The sequence below is a fragment of the Homalodisca vitripennis genome, chromosome 3 (assembly GCF_021130785.1).
Source record: "Homalodisca vitripennis isolate AUS2020 chromosome 3, UT_GWSS_2.1, whole genome shotgun sequence".
In the NCBI taxonomy this organism is placed as follows: Eukaryota; Metazoa; Arthropoda; class Insecta; order Hemiptera; family Cicadellidae; genus Homalodisca; species Homalodisca vitripennis.
The window spans coordinates 79,983,317-80,005,972 of record NC_060209.1 but is presented as its reverse complement, the minus strand read 5'-3'; the positions used below and the strand labels follow the sequence as shown (position 1 = coordinate 80,005,972).

General features: G+C 33.0%; 1 protein-coding gene across 4 annotated transcripts in view; it reads right to left on the bottom strand.

Moving 5' to 3' along the window:
- LOC124357100 (quinone oxidoreductase-like protein 1) overlaps window positions 1–22,656 on the bottom strand; it is a 63,230-nt gene that overhangs the window by 19,618 nt on the left and 20,956 nt on the right. For all 4 annotated transcript variants that reach the window (XM_046808542.1, XM_046808543.1, XM_046808544.1 and 1 more), the window contains exons 6-9: window positions 21,469–21,581; window positions 20,513–20,644; window positions 10,724–10,875; window positions 6,760–6,833 (exon numbers count right to left, since the gene is read on the bottom strand). In XM_046808542.1, coding sequence (XP_046664498.1) covers window positions 6,760–6,833; window positions 10,724–10,875; window positions 20,513–20,644; window positions 21,469–21,581 — 471 coding nt within the window. The remainder of the gene's footprint in view (window positions 1–6,759; window positions 6,834–10,723; window positions 10,876–20,512; window positions 20,645–21,468; window positions 21,582–22,656) is intronic.

Sequence of the window (22,656 nt, the reverse complement as noted above, 5' to 3'; positions counted from 1 at the left end):
GTTTATATATTTATGTAAATTCTTTCAAATAAATCAATCTGAAAAGATTTAATTCTAGACAGAGGTGAAAATTAAAATAGGTTTCAACAGCATTGCACATTTCAAATATCAGTTTCGCTTATCTATTCACTTATTACTGTTTGTATAATAAAAAATATTTGAAAATCAACTATAAAAATCATAGATATACATGACTTTACCACAATATATTATTGAAAAAAATTTAAAATAACTTTTGACATAGGACTGCTATCACTACTTACCATGGGTCTTTAAGCGTGGACTTACATTTCTTCTGGTGAGAAGTGGATTGTATAATGCTTCTGGTATTTAATACTTGTGGTTGAATGCTCTCTTCAAGTCGGTTAGCAGTTATGCATGGTGGTGTGTTTTCAATAAAAAATGTCACACAGAACTTGTAAAGCTGGTCTTTGGAGTAATGTACCGGAGTTACTTCGAAAATGTTAAAACTAGCTGTCTAATTTGTACAAGTGAATGTGTGTTTCTTGTATGTATTTTCAAAATTAGCTTGTAAGTACATTAACAATATTAAACTTCTGTGTTTATTATCAAAATCCTATACTTAATATGAGTCAATAAATAATCTTACGTAATTTGTAACTGAGCAATTACTTTTCATTGAGGTACCTATGAACTGAGTATATCATAATAACTTATAGCATTATAATTTAGGTAAATGTTTATGGTTTAGCAATAAAATAGCCACAATAGACAAAGATATGATTTATCAGCTCTGGTTATATAATACTGATGTAAAAATAATCAGTCAGCCCCTTCATTCTCCCATTTCTATTCCGATCGGGTACACAACAGCATTTGTGAAAGATCGTGTGTACCCGATGGGGTACATGTCGTAGTGAACGTGTTAATGTTACCTGATATAGCTCAGTGGATAAGTGAGTTTTTACCTTCAAACTTAAAAAAAAGAAACAAAAAGAAAGACAGTCACTTTAGATTCCATTAGAATGTTACAAGTATTAATTGATATACAAAGATCACCCATTCTGAAATATTATAATCAACAGTGTATGATAAAACTTCATTTTGAATGAAAAACTTCTGAACAAAGAACAAAATGATTTGTTTTAAACAAAAATCTCTGCTACACAGAGGTTAACAAAATCATATCTGGGAAACCCACAGACTGGTAACTGGAAACAGGATAAAAGAAAATCAAAGACTACTAAATGTTAAAAACAACTCATAAGATTTTTATTTTTGTATAATTTATAAGGTCTTTGGTCAGTAAAATACAAATCGACAGTTTCGATGTAGATTACACTTTGGATGTTATGTGATTAACATCAGGTTGGGCACACAAAAATGAGTGGTCCACTCTCAACACGTGAATCAGATGAGAGTCAGCCGTCATACAGTGAAAGAACTACCACATGGCATTCAACCTGCAAGTCCATACAGGTCTGCACCGACACCAGACCGTTGTGGGTGCACCATGCCTGCTCTGTTACCAGTTGTTTAAATTTGAATTTTGATGGGCCAACAGTACAGTCTAAGATCGTATCAATCATAAATATAGAAAAGCTTATTGAAGAAGTGAGGAATACAGAAAGGTGTTGTTATGTTCACGGGTCTTTATCAATGAGATGAGGCATCAATGTGTAAAACTCTCCTTCCATTGTCCTCGTTTTTGCAAGTGGTGGCAACCCACTTCAGTATTCTAACAGACAGTTCACAATTTTCGTCTTCCTTCATATTCTTCCTCCAGAGCCATAGTAATATTTCTGTCACTACTTTTTAACTTGCTGATTATTTTTTTAAGTATCTACCACTTTGAAATCCAAAAGAAATATGCTCTAGCATAAACATTTGGATTTTTTGCTCTTGGATTCCACACAGACTGGGGTGCGGTGCGAGTATGTGTCCCGACCTTTAATTTGTCTATAAGATCATAATCGATACTTACCATGACAGTACTTCTTCCTATAATTATTATGAATCATGAAAAGAATAAAAAATTGAAGTCATGATTAAAATAGAATTTTATATTAAAAAGTATTCTTTAACATTATTAAAATAATTTCAAAGTAATCTATGGGGATAAAGTCAACTACATATTCAGAAGAAATATATTTATTATGTATTAAAATATGCACATAAATCAACACAGAAAAAATTAATCACATAAATAATACAACAAATAATTTTATTATAAATATTTTGATTAAGCAATCTGGTTTTTCTTATAAACCAAAACATTCCTTTCACCTATCTTAAATTGAATGAGTGTGAGGTAAGGAAAGAAATTGATTGAGAGATCTACTTTCACAGTGGAATTTTGAAAAAAATTTAAAATAACTTTTGACATAGGACTGCTATCACTACTTACCATGGGTCTTTAAGCGTGGACTTACATTTCTTCTGGTGAGAAGTGGATTGTATAGTGCTTCTGGTATTTAATACTTGTGGTTGAATGCTCTCTTCAAGTCGGTTAGCAGTTATGCATGGTGGTGTGTTTTTCAATAAAAAATGTCACACAGAACTTGTAAAGCTGGTCTTTGGAGTAATGTACCGGAGTTACTTCGAAAATGTTAAAACTAGCTGTCTAATTTGTACAAGTGAATGTGTGTTTCTTGTATGTATTTTCAAAATTAGCTTGTAAGTACATTAACAATATTAAACTTCTGTGTTTATTATCAAAATCCTATACTTAATATGAGTCAATAAATAATCTTACGTAATTTGTAACTGAGCAATTACTTTTCATTGAGGTACCTATGAACTGAGTATATCATAATAACTTATAGCATTATAATTTAGTAAAATGTTTATGGTTTAGCAATAAAATAGCCACAATAGACAAAGATATGATTAATCAGCTCTGGTTATATAATACTGATGTAAAAATAATCAGTCAGCCCCTTCATTCTCCCATTTCTATTCCGATCGGGTACACAACAGCATTTGTGAAAGATCGTGTGTACCCGATGGGGTACATGTCGTAGTGAACGTGTTAATGTTACCTGATATAGCTCAGTGGATAAGTGAGTTTTTACCTTCAAACATAAAAAAAAGAAACAAAAGAAAGACAGTCACTTTAGATTCCATTAGAATGTTACAAGTATTAATTAATATACAAAGATCACCCATTCTGAAATATTATAATCAACAGTGTATGATAAAACTTCATTTTGAATGAAAAACTTCTGAACAAAGAACAAAATGATTTGTTTTAAACAAAAAATCTCTGCTACACAGAGGTTAACAAAAAATCATATCTGGGAAACCCACAGACTGGTAACTGGAAACAGGATAAAAGAAAATCAAAGACTACTAAATGTTAAAAACAACTCATAAGATTTTTATTTTTGTATAATTTATAAGGTCTTTGGTCAGTAAAATACAAATCGACAGTTTCGATGTAGATTAAACTTTGGATGTTATGTGATTAAACATCAGGTTGGGCACACAAAAATGAGTGGTCCACTCTCAACACGTGAATCAGATGAGAGTTAGCCGTCATACAGTGAAAGAACTACCACATGGCATTTCAAACCTGCAAGTCCATACAGGTCTGCAACGACACCAGACCGTTGTGGGTGCACCATGCCTGCTCTGTTACCAGTTGTTTAAATTTGAATTTTTGATGGGCACAGTACAGTCTAAGATCGTATCAATCATAAATATAGAAAAGCTTATTGAAGAAGTGAGGAATACAGAAAGGTGTTGTTATGTTCACGGGTCTTTATCAATGAGATGAGGCATCAATGTGTAAAACTCTCCTTCCATTGTCCTCGTTTTGCAAGTGGTGGCAACCCACTTCAGTATTCTAACAGACAGTTCACAATTTTCGTCTTCCTTCATATTCTTCCTCCAGAGCCATAGTAATATTTCTGTCACTACTTTTTAACTTGCTGATTATTTTTTAAGTATCTACCACTTTGAAATCCAAAAGAAATATGCTCTAGCATAAACATTTGGATTTTTGCTCTTGGATTCCACACAGACTGGGGTGCGGTGCGAGTATGTGGTCCCGACCTTTAATTTGTCTATAAGATCATAATCGATACTTACCATCACAGTACTTCTTCCTATAATTATTATGAATCATGAAAAGAATAAAAAATTGAAGTCATGATTAAAATAGAATTTTATATTAAAAAGTATTCTTTAACATTATTAAAATAATTTCAAAGTAATCTATGGGGATAAGTCAACTACATATTCAGAAGAAATATATTTATTATGTATTAAAATATGCACATAAATCAACACAGAAAAATTAATCACATAAATAATACAACAAATAATTTTATTATAAATATTTTGATTAAGCAATCTGGTTTTTCTTATAAACCAAACATTCCTTTCACCTATCTTAAATTGAATGAGTGTGAGGTAAGGAAAGAAATTGATTGAGAGATCTACTTTCACAGTGGAATTCTGCTAATAATAATAATAATAATAAAAATAATAAACATGTGTATTTTTCTCATTCAAATACATGTAAATACAGTATACAACAATATACAGCTTGAGAAAAATATACCAACCTAAAAAGAAAAAAAATTGAACTTTGGTGGGAGTGATAATGAGCTTGTTAATTAAAAGAAAGAAAAAAACTCAGCAGCAAACTCAAGGTCTACAATAACAATATGAAAATACAAGCAAATTTCTTTGTAAACAAACTGAAATTAGGTACTCTAAATCATTTAAGCTACATATGTTAATAAGAGAAATCCAACCCACCTTCAACATAATCGAAGCTACAATGGAATAGACATTGTTCGCAATACTGAATTTTCAAATTAACTTAAATAACTACAAATTTACGATAGAAAAAGGTAACTAAGCAGTCTTAAAAAAACTTTGTAGTAAGATATAAACAATTTTTATTTGTTGGATTTAATTTTATTGTTGGTAAAATATGTTTAATTTCGTAGTAGTGTTTAATTGGCACATTTGAATTTTTAACCTAGATGAAGTGTAACACCGAAGATATTGAGTTTCGACAAGGTATCAAAGATCTGAAGACAGGATACCAAACCTAGTAACTTGAGTAATAAAGTATTATGAGACATAACTAGAAAGTAAGTATACTGAGGGTCTCATGCCTGGAGAGATTTGTTTTCTCGATGACGATGTTCGCTATGCTTCTGTGCAGCCTGATTCCTGCCCTTCGCAATGAGACCAGTTTGAGATCAGTACGTTGAGAACTTTTGATGCGAGATAGTTTCTTGAAAAATATCAATTTTATCTCCTACTAAGTGCAAAATACATGCCGTCATCTTGTCGTGATCTTGTTTGGAAAATAAAAACTCCGCTTGAGGTTTATAATGAGGTAAAAACTGCATATGGTAATAAAGTTATGAATCGTACGAGTTTGTTCAGGTGGTTGTAAGTTTAAAAAAGGTCATATGTCTGCGCCTGATGATCAGGAGTGGAAGATCCTCCAGCTTGAAGTTATTGAGAATTTGAAAATGTGCTCTGTAACGATCGTAGTTTTACTGCGGATGAACTTTCTGTGATATTTTCACAAATCTCCACATCTCTTCTACATGAAACCATAACAAACACCCTTGGATATTGGAAACTCTCTGCTAGGTGGGTCCAAAACACATGACAGACCAACACAAGTTGAATTGAGTGGAGGCCGGACAAGAGTTTTTGATATGCTACAACCTCTATGGAGATAAATTTCCCTGTTCCATTGTTTGGAATTATGTTTAACTTTAACAGAAAAATTAAACTTTTGTAACGTTTTTAAACCAATATGACCTGCTTTATATTTCCCATGCTCAAAAAAAAAAACACACACAAATCAAACCTTTAACTAATTTGGTAAATATTTCTAGGCTACAACTTCATAAAATAAAAAAAATAAAATGTTCACTCTTTACTTTAAAGGGCGAACAAATTATCTGATTACATTATACATATAAATTAACTTGAGAATCTTTGAAAATTCATAAATAATAACATATTCCTTGATGTATATTGAATAAAGTTGTTATTTGTGTAGGATATTAGTCATAAATATAATACCTTCAATGACTAAAATGATTATATTAATGCCATATAATGCCTAAAATTATAAATGATTAAAAAGTGTACTTTCTCTATGATTTATGATGTTTATGTATAATTTAAATTACATGATGTAAGTAAAATTTATAAAGTATGCTTTTATGGTTCTGTATAAAATTAATTTATTAGATAACCACTAACAAGTTAATATTAATAAGTGTATTGTAACTTTCATGACTGGGTGGTCACAGAAATTTCAAGGCACAAAAAAATAAGTTAAACAATTAATTAATTATTTAAAATAAACGATGAAATGCAATTACAATATTAAAATCTAAACTGCTTACAAAAGAAAGATACCACAAAATATATTGCACGTTTTACTAGATGCAACATTGGCTTTACATAAAATATATTATGTAACATTCAACTAATATGACAACATATTTCAGGTACATATAATAGACACCAATGCTAATTCAATATAATTGGTGTAAAATTAGTAGGCTAAATATGAAGGCAAAGTAACTTTCATTTTTATCCTGCTAACAGTCACTGTGACTCGCTCAACAATCACTAGCCTATATACAACAAACAGTCTTACTCAGTACAACATACATTGTCGGAATGTTGAACATAGTACAAGGCAACAATAACTTATTAAAGATTAACAATATCATGTGAGTATCAGCACAGAATATATATGTTGGTGTAATAGTCGTCAATTAGACTAATTGGCGTAGACAACTTTACCTACAACAACTTCGTGTAGGTCTTGCCACGCCTCCAAGATCCCGTCTACTGTAACTGTGTGATGTATATTAGGCCTGTAACAATTATATAATGTTGAAACAAAAATACACAGTAAATGGCTGTATGAAATATTAGCAATTATTTCCAGTAATATATTTGGTTTTGTGTTACAGAGAGATGATCTGAGGGAATCTTTCTTGTACTTAATCCTAACAGGACTTCTGGTTAAGTGAACATGACATGTAAAAGGAGTGTGTCTGAATTGAAGATGCTGTACAGAAATAGACATTTATTTCTCCGGTTTTCTTAACCTTCTTTTTGTTAAGGCTTTGATTATTTTCTGTATTTGAGTACTGTCTAAGGAAATATCAATTGAAACAAAATCCCTAGGTTTTATGGTTGACTTGTTTCCTCTGCTCTTGCTTGTTCATAGTTTTTCAATAGAGGGCAGGACCATAAATTTAATTTCAGAGAGAACTGAGAACCCGTTCTCAGCTGAGGCCCCGTTGCACTTGGCAGGATGATGTGCTTAACCCTCCGGTACACGCGCGGCCGTGAGTAACGCGGGCACACGCGCGCGGACTGCCAGTCCGCAGTATTGGTTTTTTTATTTATAAACAACTTTTCACAGGAATCTGTTAAATATTCATTGTATTTATATTTGTATTATGTGAAAAATGTACACAGAGTTACAAAAAATATTCTAATTTATTTTTTTTTACAAGGAATTGAATTAAAAGTCAGGTCGTTAGCAAAACTGATTTTTATTTCAAATTAACCAAACAAACAAATATGCAGAATATTTCATATTGATATGTGGACATATAAATATGTTAACTATTACAAGTTTACGACTATGAAAGGTTTTGTTTACAACTAAATATAAAATATTACTGAGAATATAGAACACAAAATGGCATACATGATTACAACGAGATCACAAATATATAACAGACAATTACTTACAATAAAATCATAATAACCTACCATCAGGCACATTATTACAGGAATATATAGATAATTAAGGAGGTAACGAAACAATAGTTTAAATTTGTTTGTAGCAATTCACTCTGAATCAGAACTATGTCCATGTTCAATGGATTGAGCTTGCATAATGCATTCACCACACACATATGAGGCCACATGCTCCATACATACATACTTCTTGCAATTAGTGCACATATATTTGGTTGGCCTGTTCTTTTTCCTGTCACAGAAAAAGCACCTCCCTCGAGCTCCTTCTACCACGGGTCTTGGTTGTGCTGGCCGTTCTCTTACATTCCAAAATCTCAGACAGGCGCATCCTTATTGATGTTGGAAGATTTTCTTGGTACACTCTTGCTCGTAAGAAATCTTCTAATAGTCCCTTGGCTATTACTTTCAAAAATTCGTTTCTCTTCAAGTGTACATTCATGTTCCCTTTATACACAACATAAGCATTTACTCCTCCAATGTTCAGTAATGCAAAAAAAATTACTAATGTCCATCTTCTTGTAATTCTGGCTACTGAATATGCTGCCTTCATCTCATCTACTTTATCAACACCTGACTTTGTTGTGTTGTAAAAGAGTATGATTTCGGGCTTATGCACATCACTATCAGGAATCTTTGGAACTTCACAGTCTTCAGGATGGAGTGTAGAGAGAGCTAGCACGGTTTTTTTTTTTTTAGGTTTGAATGAAAGCAGAGTCAAATTGTCTTTATAGGCAAATATAGTAGAACCCACAGGACGGTCTTTAGACTGCTTCATAAATTCAGGAATCCCTTTTCTGTTGCTTCTCATTGTTCCAACTAGGGTTAGTCTTTCATTGTGCATTAGGTCCTGTGCCAAAGGTATGGACGTGAACCAATTGTCACATGTGACATTTCGTCCACTATTTGATATGAGCTTCACTAATCTCTTGACAATACTAAATGCATCATTGTCTTGTGCATAAGGTCCATCACGTTGTTTTCCACAATATATTTCAATGTTATTCGTGTAAAACATTTTTGCGTCAAAACCACACCTTCCCCTGAATGCCTCAAGCATTTCATCAATAGTCACCTGATCAGATAGACTATAATACTTTTTACAACTGTTATTGAAATGGTCAACCAAATATCTGACAGCAGCCAATTTGTCAGTTGCTTTCCTTTCATTTCTGGTTCTAAAGTTATCAAATTTCTAATTTCTAATTATAAATCTGAATCTATTTATTCCCATTGTTAACCTGAAAAACTCTATTCCCGTTCCATCTGTTTTCCACAAGTCTTGCAGGTCAGTGTGAGACATTTTCAAAACACATCTTGAGCATCAGGCGAATCAGGTAATATTCGAAAGGCTAGAGGAAAATCATCTAGGTCGTTTTCTAGTTCATGTTGGGACGTTTCAACTGCATCTTCCGCAATGTCCATCTCTTGTGCAGGGGGAAAATCGGGTAATATTCTAATACCCGGAGGAACAGGATCATACTCCACTACGTTTTCATTATCAGACAGCTCACTATCCGTATTGTGTTCACTTCCTCCACTTCGTCCACATCACTGTCATCATATGCTCCGAGTTCATCAAGCACGTGCTCAATTTGCGCGTCATCCATGTTCAATAACAATAAAACACTAATTTAACATCAACATAAAACTCTGAAAAACTTAAATATCTGGAGAATTACCACACGCGCGCGGACTCCCAATCCAAACATCAGGTTAGACAATACACGCGCGCGGAGCGGCAGTCCACGGCTCTGACAGACAAACAACTGGAACACAATGTTAACCGCCAAGGTCAAAACAACACTGCCTCCCTCTCAGAGGGGTAGAGGGGGGAAGGTAGACGACCACAGGGTGGGCTGAGATGCGACTAACTAAACATATTTATAAATACTGGTTTTTGCGGACTGTGAGTCCGCGGCGTGTGTAACGGAGGGTTAATAGGCCTCATTGATAGTACGCTGTGAGTGTGATAGAAGATACTTTTCATATTTTACCCTTAAATGTATGAACCATTTATCACCCAGGAATGAGCAAGGGCCTAGTGTTAATGTTTTAAGAAACATGTTCCTAATATTTTGTTGAATTCACATATTCTTATATTTGTTACTAGTTGATAGTAAAATCGGCAGATTTACCTTGAAAACTATCTTCTACGTTCCACTGATTTATAATTATATTTTGGCTCTTTGAATCTCTAACCTGTGCTGTTTTCATCTGTCTGTTTCATCTAGACTTATAGAATTCTCTAATCATTCCATTTGGTTCACTGGAGTTGTTAAGAAGATAGTAAAGCTTATCAAGATCACATTTCATTGAGAGCAGATCATCATAAGACTATTTTTAGTTATGATTTATTTTTTTTATACATCTACATATCAGGGGAATTGAATAATCTATAGCATACAATAAGTACCAAAAAAAGCTTGAACTTATCATTAATATATAAATTTGAATAATCAATTTCAAACCAGTTTATTTTGTGCAGATGGTAATGCAATATTTTTGAGGTAGATTTATTTAAAGTTCTACTTAAACTACTCGATCTAGAGCCAGATTGAATCACTTGATACCCCTCCCCCCCATTTTGACATCAACTACATGGCTGGTGATTTGTTTCTTGATTGTTTTCTTTTTCAGGGGAGATTTCCTGCATTAATTCAACAAAAATATAGGTAGTGGGTTTATACATTGAAAATTGCTTCTTAACTCCACAACTGTTAGTTTTAAGCTTTAAGATGTAGAACATTTAGAGTATCCGGTTGATAATAGTGAATGTGTTACTAGTTAATTAGGAACTAACACTAAAATTAAGGCAGCACATAATTTAATATCTAATTTTATGTTACAATAATTCACACATGACTAATGAAATTACTGATCAATTGATGTTTTTTACAGTTTGTTCTAAAATCCTGCTAATACGCATATATTTCTTATTTTAAAGTATCTGCCCTTTCTTATGACAGATGTTTGGACCTTATTCCTGTACCTGATGGTGTAAGTCGAGAGTTTCTCCACGATGTCCATGAGGATGTGTTGGTACTTGCCCTGGTGGGTGCTAGAGAGGAACCACGCCTGGTCGAACAAGAACCCCAAGTTCGCGCAGCGCAGTGACATCTGCCGTGAGATCGGTGGGTCCAACTGTCACACACAACATTTATTCTGTACTATAACTCCTTCAGTAAGAGTGACTACTAATGTGTTACAATAGCAAAATATCAGTAAAAACATTGAATGTACTATGTTATGTGTGAATTGTTCATGTTTATTGTTGTAAGATTGTTAGTGATCATGCAAAGTACTGAGAGATTAAGACGGCGGGGATTGTGCTCCTAGAAAACACCAAAGGACAATATTCAGACCAAATCATTTGCAAGCATTTATTAAAGTTATTGAATGGAAGCAATGAAATGAAAAAAATATGATTGGTTTGCCTACGGTTTAACAATATGGAAACAGAAATTTTCAACTGTAAAATTAATGTACAGCAGAATGCAGACTCTATAAAAGAAAAATGTACGTCCTAAAGAGATATATTTAAGAAAAAAATATGTAATTATAGAATTTTATTCACAATACAATATGCCAAACTTGACAAATATAACCTTGATTTGTCTACTGTATTTTGGACAATACGTTAAATAAATCTTCTGTACAATCTTCTGGCCTGGAGAAGGTTGTTACCACTTTAATTTCTAATACAGGGTGATCCGGGAGGAAAGTAAAAGATTTTAACATAGGTGATAGTAGACTTAAAAAGAAGACAAAAGTTATAAACATATGTTTAGAAATGCTTCATTAACAAGATAAAACTGTCCAGATTTCCACTCTGAGGATTAAATAAAGAATGAGATACTCCTTACTCTTACTTACTCCTGTGGCCACTCGAAACCCAGATGATTTTTGACTTCGCCAACAATGTCTCTCCAACTTCCTCTATCTTGAGCCACTTCCAGTGTAGCGCCAATCGTTCTTAAATCCTTCTCCACCTGATCTCTCCATCGCACCTAGGTCTGCCCAATGGCCTCACTCCCTCTGGTTCCCCTCGCCACACCTTCTTTATCATTTTATCTTCTCCCCTACGGGCAACATGGCCCATCCATCTCATTCTTTTACTCCTGATCAGTGCAATCACATCGGGATCTTGGTATATTTCTCTTAATTCTCTGTTCTTCCTGATCCGCCATATGTCTCCTTCTTGAACTGGTCCAAAAATTCTTCTTAGTATTTTGTTTTCAAAGGTTATTAACTTTTTTTGGGATTTCTTTGTGAGTGCCCATACTTCCGACCCGTACATCAAAACTGGCAAGATCATGGTTTTGTAAATTCTTAATTTAACTTTCCTCATTAATAGTTTGCTTTTGATAAGTTTTGCAAGGCTCCAGTATGTTCTATCTGCTGCTGCTAATCTACATTGGACTTCAACTTCTTCTCTATTGTCATGTGTTATCGTCACTCCTAAATACTTAAATTCCTTTGTAGCCTTGAAATCATGGTTGAGCACTTCTAGCTTTTCTCCTTCCTGTTCCATTCTTCTGCTTATTTTCATGTAGTGCGTCTTGTCTTCGTTTACTTGTAATCCTACTTTTGCAGCCTCAACTAAAAAGGCTTCTACTAGTCTGTTTAAGTCCCTCTTTCTCTCAGCTAGAATGGCTACATCATCTGCAAATGCCAGGATATTGAACTTATCTCCCAATTTTACTCCTTCAGGCATCCCCTTTATCTTTTTTAGTGCTTCTTCCAGAGCAAAGTTGAATAGAATTGGTGATATTCCATCACCTTGCCTCACTCCTGTATTTATATTAAACAAGTTTGTGTACTCCTTTCCCACCTGTACTTTTCCTTTGGAGCTGCTTACACAGAGTCTCAAGAATCAAGAATCAAGAATCTTTATTGTCGGCCCACAATAACTGCATTGACAATGTCATCAGATGGTTTATACATATACACAGTATAACACCAACATTAAAGAATAAAATAATACATACTACATACTTATGGTAAATAGTACAAGTCACAAATTCTTATGCTTTGGGGGAGGAGCTTATGCACCCTAACTTATGGTTCGAGGGATGCATTATTGGCAAGTACCGGGCTCCTAGGAATAGGCCTAAGCCTTTTGTGAAAAGAAATGATTCTTTTTTGGACAGCAACAATCAGTCACTTCGGGCCACCTAAGTGAACCTAGTTCAGATCCCTCTGCAATTCAATATGTAGACTTCACAGTGGTTCACTGGAATGTTCAGGGTGTCCTTCATAAGATAGATGAAATTAGTCTTCTCTCTAACAAATTTGGCTGTCATGTGGTCTGACATATGTGAACATTGGGAGCATCGAGACAATCTTGCAGAATTGGTCATTCCTGGGTTCGTATTGGCAAGTGCGTATCATCGGCCTTCAGCTAAACGAGGCGGCACAGCAGTTTTTTTCTCAAATCTGATTTGAAGTTTAAAAGAATTGTCTTTTCTTGTAAATCTCTCCGTACCTTCTGTGTGTGAAAGTAGCGGCGGGTTTATATTGAGAATTTAAATGTTATTTGTTTAGAAATTTATAGAGTTCCTGTATATGAAAATTTTGATATTTTTATTGAAAACTTGCATAATGTGTTAAATAATTTTATCTGATAAAAATAAAACTGGTGCCTCGATTATTTTATGTAATGATTTTAATGTAGATATTTTAAGTGACAGCTTGCATAATAGGGTTTTAAACAACTTGTTTTTGAGTTTTAACTTGAGGAATACTGTGTATGATATTACTAGACCTAGCCTATATGGTTATTCTGTTGGTACATGTATTGACAACATAGCTGTATCTGTGCATCCTGATAGAATTTGTTCTGCTTTTGTGCAACCAATGGCAATGTCTGACCACCATAGCGTGGTTTTTTAAAGGTAAATTGGATCCATGTCAAAATGATGTCTCAATTGGTAACAAAAATTTTAAAAGTAGGCCTAATTTTAAGATATCCAGATCAATTGATAATGTCACTAGTGCATATTTTGGGTTCCTGCTAAGCAGGGTTAACTGGTTGGTATTGTATACGTTAAGCTCAGTTAATGATAAGTTTGAGTTGTTTTTAGCTAAGTTTTTAGAAATTGTTGATATAGCCTGCCCCCTATTAAATACAGTAAGGGTTGTTAAAAAATAAGCCTAAAAAAGCCCCAAACTGGTATAATGAGAGCAGCTTAGATTAGTGAAAGAGCAATGTTTGTTTATGTATGAATTGTTTAAAAATACTGGTCAGGTTTGTTTTAGGGATTCATACAGAGTTCTGAAATCAAGGTATAAATGCAATGTAAGGCAAGCCAAGCGCGCTCATTATGGTAATAAAGTTAAGAATGCTATAGATAAACCTAAAGCAATCTGGTCAATTGTAAAGAAACCTTAGGTGCTAATGAATGTTTCCTCTGTTAATAAGGTTGATGGAAAATTAACTAGTAGTGGTTTTAATAATTTTTTCGTAAGTAAAGTTGAGTCTATTGTCCAAGAAGTGCCTCAGCAAATACATGATATGTCATACTATCTTGATAAGTTAAGATTAACAAGTGTCATTAAAGGTAATAATTTAAATTCAACTTTTTCATTTGGCTGTGTTAGTGTTGAACAGGTTTCATAAAGCTATTTTATCTTTGAGTAATAGTTCATGTTTAGATGTATACAATCTCAAACGTCTCATGTTTTAAAATTGGCATCACCATTTATTGCTGAAATTTTGTCATACTTGTTTAATATCTGTATTGAAGGGTGTATTGTCCCACAATGTCTTAAGTTAGTGAAGGTTGTTCCCTTGCATAAGAAGGGCTCAACAGGTGACTATGTTAATTATCGTCCCGTGTCAAATAGTACCTGTTGTATCTAAGGTTTTTGAAGTTCTTTTAAATAACCAAGTAATTAAGTATTTTGAACATAATAATCTTTTTTTCCAATAGTCAGTATGGCTTTAGACCAGGGAAGAGGTACCAGTATGGCGTTAGTCGATTATGTGAAGGAGTGTACAATTAATGTAGACGCAAGAAAATTTGTGGTTGGTAGTTTTTACGATATGTCGAAGGCCTTTGACACTATTGATCATGTGATACTTTTAAATAAACTCAAATTTTATGGATTTGATGAAAAAGTCTGTTAAACTTGTTCATTCATATTTATCTGATAGGTTTCAATCATTGTTTTATAATGGTTGCTTCTCTCAATACTTGGAAGTAATTACAGGTGTGCCACAAGGGTTTAATATTAGGACCAACTATGTTTATTGTTTATATATAATGACTTGCCCTCTGCCCTTAATAATGTTTGTGTATCATCTTTTATGTATGCAGATGACTTAGCAATACAAATTAGTTGTTCAAATATAAATCTAGTAAATCAAATAATGTCTCATTTTAACTCTGTAGCTGAGGATTGGACTGCGGGCAATGGTTTATGTCTAAATAAAGATAAAACTCAATGTATTAAATTTAGTTTGAGTAACTCTATTGATGTCAATGATGTTAAGTTTTTGGGTGTGTTGTTGCAGTCAAATATTAAATGGGAGGCTCATATTGTAAATGTCTGTAATAAGATTTCTAAAGGTACCTTTATGATTAGAAGACTGAAACAATATGTAACTCTAGATGTATTATTGTCAGTATATTATGCATACATACAAAGTCATTTATCTTATGGAATCATTGTTTGGGGCTGTGATAGTAATATAAAAAAACTTTTAATCTTGCAAAAGGAGAGTTTTAAGAATTATGTGCAATGCTAGCTGTAGGACTCACTGTAAGCCTTTATTTAAAGATTTATGTATTCTGACTGTTACATCATTGTATAAACTACAGTTATTATTGTATGTTAGGATAAATTTAAAATGTTTTACCGACAAATAGTTCAATTCATGATCATGATACTAGACAAAGAAACTTGCTTACAATCAGGCAATGCAATTACCAAGCAACCATTAAATCAACATATGAAATGGGGATTAAAATTTATAATATGTTACCTAGGGAAATTAAATGCTTAGATGACAATAAATTTAAAATTAAGCTTAAGTCATTGTTGATTGAATTAAGTATCTATGATGTTAAAAGAGTTCATTTATATATTGTACTAATTATTAAATACATTTATTAGTATCACTGTTTAAATATTGACGATGTCATACATGTATACAATGTGTTTATGGCAATAAAGAATTTGACTTTGACTTTGAAAGCATAAAAACTAAAAGAATAAATTGTCTACATTACAAGAAAGCATTTCGTCTACTATATAAAAAGCTTTTTGTCTTAACCATTTGAGCAAAGCATTTTTAAATTTTGTGCAAGGAACATCTTTGGCCGTTAAAGGTAGCTTATTAAATAATTTTACACCAACATAAAAGTACGTGTGCTGGGTCTTAGTTAGCCTAGCGTATTCTAAGTCAATAAGGTCTCGATATCTGGTGGAATAATCATGACTAGAGTTTCTAAGACTAAGTGTTTCAAGATTTTCTTTAACAAACATTAAACTTTGAAATATAAACATACAAGGTACAGTAAGAATATTATGTTCTTTAAAAAAAGGTTTACATGAGTCACTAAAGGCTATATTGAAAATTGTGCGTAAAGCTCTCTTTTGGCATAGAAAAACCTCCTTAGCACCAGTTGAATTACCCCAGAGGAGAGTTCCATACAGAAGATGTGAGTGGAAAAGTGCAAAGTACGCTTTTAATAGCAATGTGAAGCTAGTACAAGTTTTGAGTTTTTTTAACAGAAAAATTACTCTGGATAAACGGGTACAAAGAATATCTGTGTGATTTTTCCAGGTAAGCTTAGTGTCCAGGTTGATTCCAAGTAGCTTAACAGAGTTATGTATAGAGTTATTTCTTAAACTAAAATTAATATGTTCAGTCTTATCTTTGTTAATTTTTAAGCCATTAGCGGAAAACCAGAGGTCAGACCTTTCCTTCATGTAGCCAATCATAGCCGAGTTAATTTCAGAGAGCAAGTTAGAGCACATCAAGTTAGTGTCGTCAGCGTAGAGTACACTTTTATTAGGCACAAATTTGGGAAGATCATTGATGAAGACCGTGAATAAGAAGGGACCCAGAACAGAGCCCTGGGGGACCCCGCTTATAACCTGCTTAAGGTCCGACCTCTGATCACCTATTTTAACAAACTGGTACCTATTACTAATATACGACATAAATAGTGAAAGCTCATTGCCCTCAATTCCATAGTAATTTAGTTTTCTGATAAGCTCTTGGTGGGGCACAGTGTCAAAGGCCTTGGTTAGATCTAAGAGTAAGGCACTAACTTCTTCTTTTTTTTCAAAACTATGAATAATGTATGACACCACACTTTCAACAGCCTTAATAGTGGATAAATTATGTCTAAAACCAAATTGTGCTGACAGAAGTAATTGATTTTGTTCAAAGTAATGTTCAATCTGACATTTAATAATACTTTAAAATAATTTAGATATAACTGGTACCAAGGCGATAGGTCGATAATTATTTACATTAGTTCTGTCTCCCTTTTTTAAGCATTGCGGAAAGACTCCGGTGTAAAACATCCAGTTTATAAGATAAGTTAAAGGATAAAATATTTCCCTAATTATTTCTTTAAGTATAAAATTAGATAGTCCAAATACATCCTCAGCCCTGGAGTTACTTAGCCTAATAACAGTTTTTAAAATATCAACAGGATTTACAGTATGCCATTTAAAAGGCAGAGCCTTTGGATTGTTTACACCGGATGACTCCAGCATGTCACTTGCACTAGCTAAATTTAGACTAAGATTATCATTAGGCCTATTGACATAATTACAAATATTGATAAAATAATTATTAAAATCACTGACAGATATGGGGGGTTCGGTCTGGCATTTCTTAGGGGTGCGCCTTGTTTCATTATTAATCACAGTCCAAGCTGCTTTGCACATGTTTTTTGACCCTAATATAAATTCATCATTAGCATTCTTTTTTTGCTATGTCTATTTGGGCACGATAAAACTTTTTAATACTTTTGTGGACCTCCAATAAATCAGGATTAAGTTTACACTTATCATGACTTACATCCAGTAGTAACTTGATTTTAGTTAAAAAAGGTGTGTACCAATTTTTGGACTTCAAGATCTTATTGCTAGGATTCTTATTTTTAACTTTTTTCAAAGGACAGCACTCATTAAAATAGTGAGACACAATCTCCATAAAATTATTAAAGGCTACATCAAAGTTTTCAGCAGCTACAATTACTTTATTCCAATCAATATTACTTAGCCTACATTTAAAATTCTCAACATTAAAATCGTTTAAAACTCTAACACTAATGTTTGACTGTACAGATTTATTGGTAGGTAGAGAAGAGTTACGCAAAGAAGTACAATAAAGTTTAAGTCTCAAAAGCAAGCCTAAATGATCAGATATATGACATTGTACTGTATCACAGCTAAACATTGTCGGATGCAGGTTGGATATAAAATTATCCAAACATGAGTCCCCTCTAGTGGGAAGGTTATTGAGGCAAAAACAGTCAAAAGATTTCAGCATATTAATAAACTTAACTGACATTGAGCAACGTTTCCTGAGATCAATGTTTATATCACCAGCTATGACAATCTTAAAATTACGGTACTTAACATTATTGCTAACAAAATCAAGAAGTTGAGTTAGTTTATCAACAAAAAGTTCAATGGAAGAGTCAGGGGTACGGTATACAGACACAATCAATAAACTTATACTTAAAAAAAACAATCATTACAGCTTCAAATAGTTTTGTTTCACAAATAAAATCAACATTTACGACCGAAAAAGAGTGTTCAAAAGTCTCCCGTACAATAATTGCACTTCCACCATATGAAGAAGTCCTGCAAAAACTAGCCGCTAGGTTAAAATCAGCTGGAGAGTAAAAATTAATTTCTTCTACCGTACACCAGTGTTCATTAACGCAAAGAATGTCACACTTAGTGGTGCTGTTAAAAATGTCAATCAAGTTTACTTTATTTTTTATAGATTGGATATTAATGTGAGCTAAGTTTACCTCAGTTTCACGATATGTAGAGGGCCTATCAGCTTGCAGACCATTTAAAATAGACTTAGGTTGGTATAAAGGAGACGAGCCTATTAGGCTTATGTACCTGGTTCCATTACATGACCTGGTTCCAAAAAATGTCCTTCAAGAGCACTTTTGCGGGAATACCTGAAACGACTTATATAGGTACCGGTTGGCCAGGTATCAGGATCGTAAATGTTTTCCCATAGTGATAGGGGGACTCCGACTTTAAACGAACTATAACCTGGAAACCTGTCCTTTAGTTTCAAAATTTCATAATTACCATTGACAATGTCATTTAAATATTCTTTCACATCATCACACTGCACATTCTCAGCAAATCTAGATGCAAAAATATATCTATGTTTCTCAGCAACTTGTAACTTATTCACAGATGCACGTCCCATTAAAAACATAGGTTTTTTGTTAGTAGTCTTAGCAGGTCTATTATTATTACTAGTTTGCAAAGCATTAGGATTCCGTTTTCTGTATTTAACCTCCGTAAAATGTTCGTTACTATTTACATGTTCCTTTTCTTGATTCCCTTGTTCCATGTCCAGAGTTTCAGATAACTCATCACAGTCCACCAAACCAACAGTTGTTCCTTTATTTCCAATGCCGTTGCTCACCACTGCCTTTACAATGTTCTGGTTTTTTTTCTTTGTTAGTCGAGGAAATCATGTTTGCTACAGGATTAGCTGGCCACACTGTTAGGCTTCTGCTATTGCCGACAGCTGGCTGATTCTCTGACGCAACTACTGTAGTCAAATCCGACTGTTGTTTCTTACTTTTCCAGATTTATGATTAAGGTGTCTATTATCTTCTTTAATTATGGGGAAGGAGCTAATTATTCTATCTGTGGATTTTAAAACACTAGAAAAAGTCATTTGTTTATCGTTACTTGTTAGTATATTACCAATAGCCTCTGTATGGTTACCAACTGTTGACGAAAGCTTATTATTCTCGGCTTCTAAAAACTTCAAACGATTGCATAGCTCACGTTGATTTTGTGTTAAGTCCAAAATTTGGTCTGTTAATATTTTAATATGAGAGAAACAATTACACGAACCACTGTCATCCTCCTTTTGGGATTTTGTAACCGATGAAACATTAACTATGTCACCATGATGCTCAGGTTGTTGGTTACAATTTGCACATACGAAATTAGACTTTTCACCTTTAGTAAAAGTGAATTCTTTTTTGTCTTTACCCGCACAAGCAAAATGGAACCATCTTAAGCACTTTCCTTCACACATAACTCCTCCAGAATTGCCAGTAACCCTTTTAGGACAAGCCCCACACAACTGATTCTTGCTAATCTGTGCCATCTTGCGTACCTTGCTAGACTTATCAGTTTATTTGGGATACTAAACCTTTTCAAAATGTTCCATAGACTACTTCTAGAGATACTATCGTATGCTTTTTTAAAGTCTATAAATATTATATACAGATCCTTATTGTATTCATAGTATTTAGAAGCTAGCTCTTTCATTATAAATATCTGGTCTATTGTAGATCTTTCTTTCATGAAGCCTGCTTGATGATCTTCAATGTTTCTATCCGCATACTCTTTGAGTCTATTCAATATTAGCTTGGATAATATTTTGTAGGTTGTGTTGAGTAGAGATATACCTCTATAGTTTTTACAGTCCAGTTTGTCGCCTTTTTTGTGAATAGGTACAATAACTGCCTCTTTCCATTCATTCAATGAGATACTCCTACTTGCAATCAAATTGCCAACATTATAGAGAGCTTGTTACCTGTAGATTACAGTTGACGGTGACCCATCGGGCTCCTACTGCCAGACAGGACACCAGTTCATGGTTGCTGGGCATCATAGCTTCGTCGTCCTTACTCAGGTTAGAATCCAGCTCCCCGTAATTCTTGTTACTCTATAAGAACACCAAATTTATAAATGTATTTTTGCATTTAATATGTAAATTATTTAATACTGTTTAAAATGCATACCATTAATTTAAATTTTTAGTATCATCAATGAAGACAATATGGATTCTGTTATGACTCTGGCTGTGCTGGCAGCCATCTTGATTATAGCCCCATCAGAACAATATTAAACCTTAGATACTTTTATAGTCTTAGAATCGAAGGTGATGTCTCTCAATCATTCCAAATTTTAGTGTACAAAATTAATATGGATACAAACACTTTTTAGTTTTTTCAATATTTTATAAGTACTTAAGAATTAAAATCTCAAACTTTTAAATATTCAATAAGTATACGCTTAACAAAATAAAATTTAAAACGTTTAGATACATATTAATGATATCTTTGAAATGAGGTATCTCCGATAACAATACAATACAAATTAAGGGTGTAAAAGTACACAAGGTTAACATTACACAAGGTTAACATTACACAAGGTTAACATTACACAAGGTTAACATTACACAAGGTTAACATTACACAAGGTTAACATTGTTCTTATGGAGAAAAACACAAGGTCGTTTCACAACAGCTGGTTCTTAATGCTTTTATGTACAGAGTTAGAACAATTGAAAATAACAGCATACTAGAAAGAAAATTAATTAGAAAATATAGGATAAATAAACTAAAAAGTTATGTCACATTAAGACTGAAGAAATCCATTAGTATTAGTGGTATAATAATCTCAACTTTAGTCGTGAAAAAGCCTAAATAGATTTATACAAAGTTTTAACTAGTAACAAATATCTTGAAAGCAATAACAATAACTTACTTGTGAAGAGTATGGGGAACGTAGATCAATGATCAGATCCACTCCTAAATCTGCCGTTTCTTTCAAACAAGCTGCTCTCAAAGTTGATTTGTTCTCCATATCCACTACATGAACTGTGGAAAAAAAACAATATGAATATTTCTATTTCATGTCATTTCAGTTATAACAGGTTATTTTACATCATTAGTTGTGTTTATTGCAAACTTTTTGGTAAAGCTTTTGTAACTAAAGGTAAACATTGGAACTACAACAAATAAAAAAATGTTCTTAGATTTTTATGTCCTTCATTGATAGTATAAGAGATAGTTTAAAGGTTGAAATTTGCAGATGCACTGTCCATTTTTTGGTCAACCAACCTATTTACTTTTAGCCAAATTTGGCATATTTTTGGTGCACTTTAAAAACTTATTCATAATTTTTTGTCTAAAATGTTCAAACTATCAAAAAATCATGATTTTCATTAAAAGAAAAAAACACTTTCTGTGTTAAAAAACTGTTTAAAGAGTAGAAATTAATTAAAATGTTGTAATTTGTATGTTTTTTTTATAAAACCAATTGCATGTCTATACAAATTCTCATTTGGCATTCTTAATAGTAATCGAAGCTGTCACAGAGACCATGATTTAAACTAAATTCAGCAGATAAGTCGAATTTTCATGGATCTCCAAGACACCTTTACATTTTTAAACATTTTGTGATTCAAGGATTTTTTTCCATACAAACATTATTTTATTATTTGATTTAAAAAGCAAAATGTTTATGAAAACTATTGTAATATTGATTAATCTTTCACAATTTGTTTTGATTCTATTACAGACAAGGTTAAAAATGACAGAAATCTGACATAAATACAAATGTCTCCAATTAAAAGAGATGGAATTTTAATTTTTTGAAAAAAAAAAAAAAAATACAATTGAACTTATACAGATCCAAATATCATCTCAACCTAGCTCTTTTAGATGCATCTGATAGAGTGGCTAATTCAAAATCGACATGTCATAATTATAGTCATAGTAATAGCAACCAGTCCAATATTTCAGGATGAACTATTTTGATTTATATAAGTTCATAATGTGCCAACACACCCTGTAACAATACGATTTGATTTTAAGCCATCTCTAGTCCAAGGCCTATAGACTCAAAATCTAGTGTTTTTAACCATTAGTTAATTTAACAGCTTCGAAACAC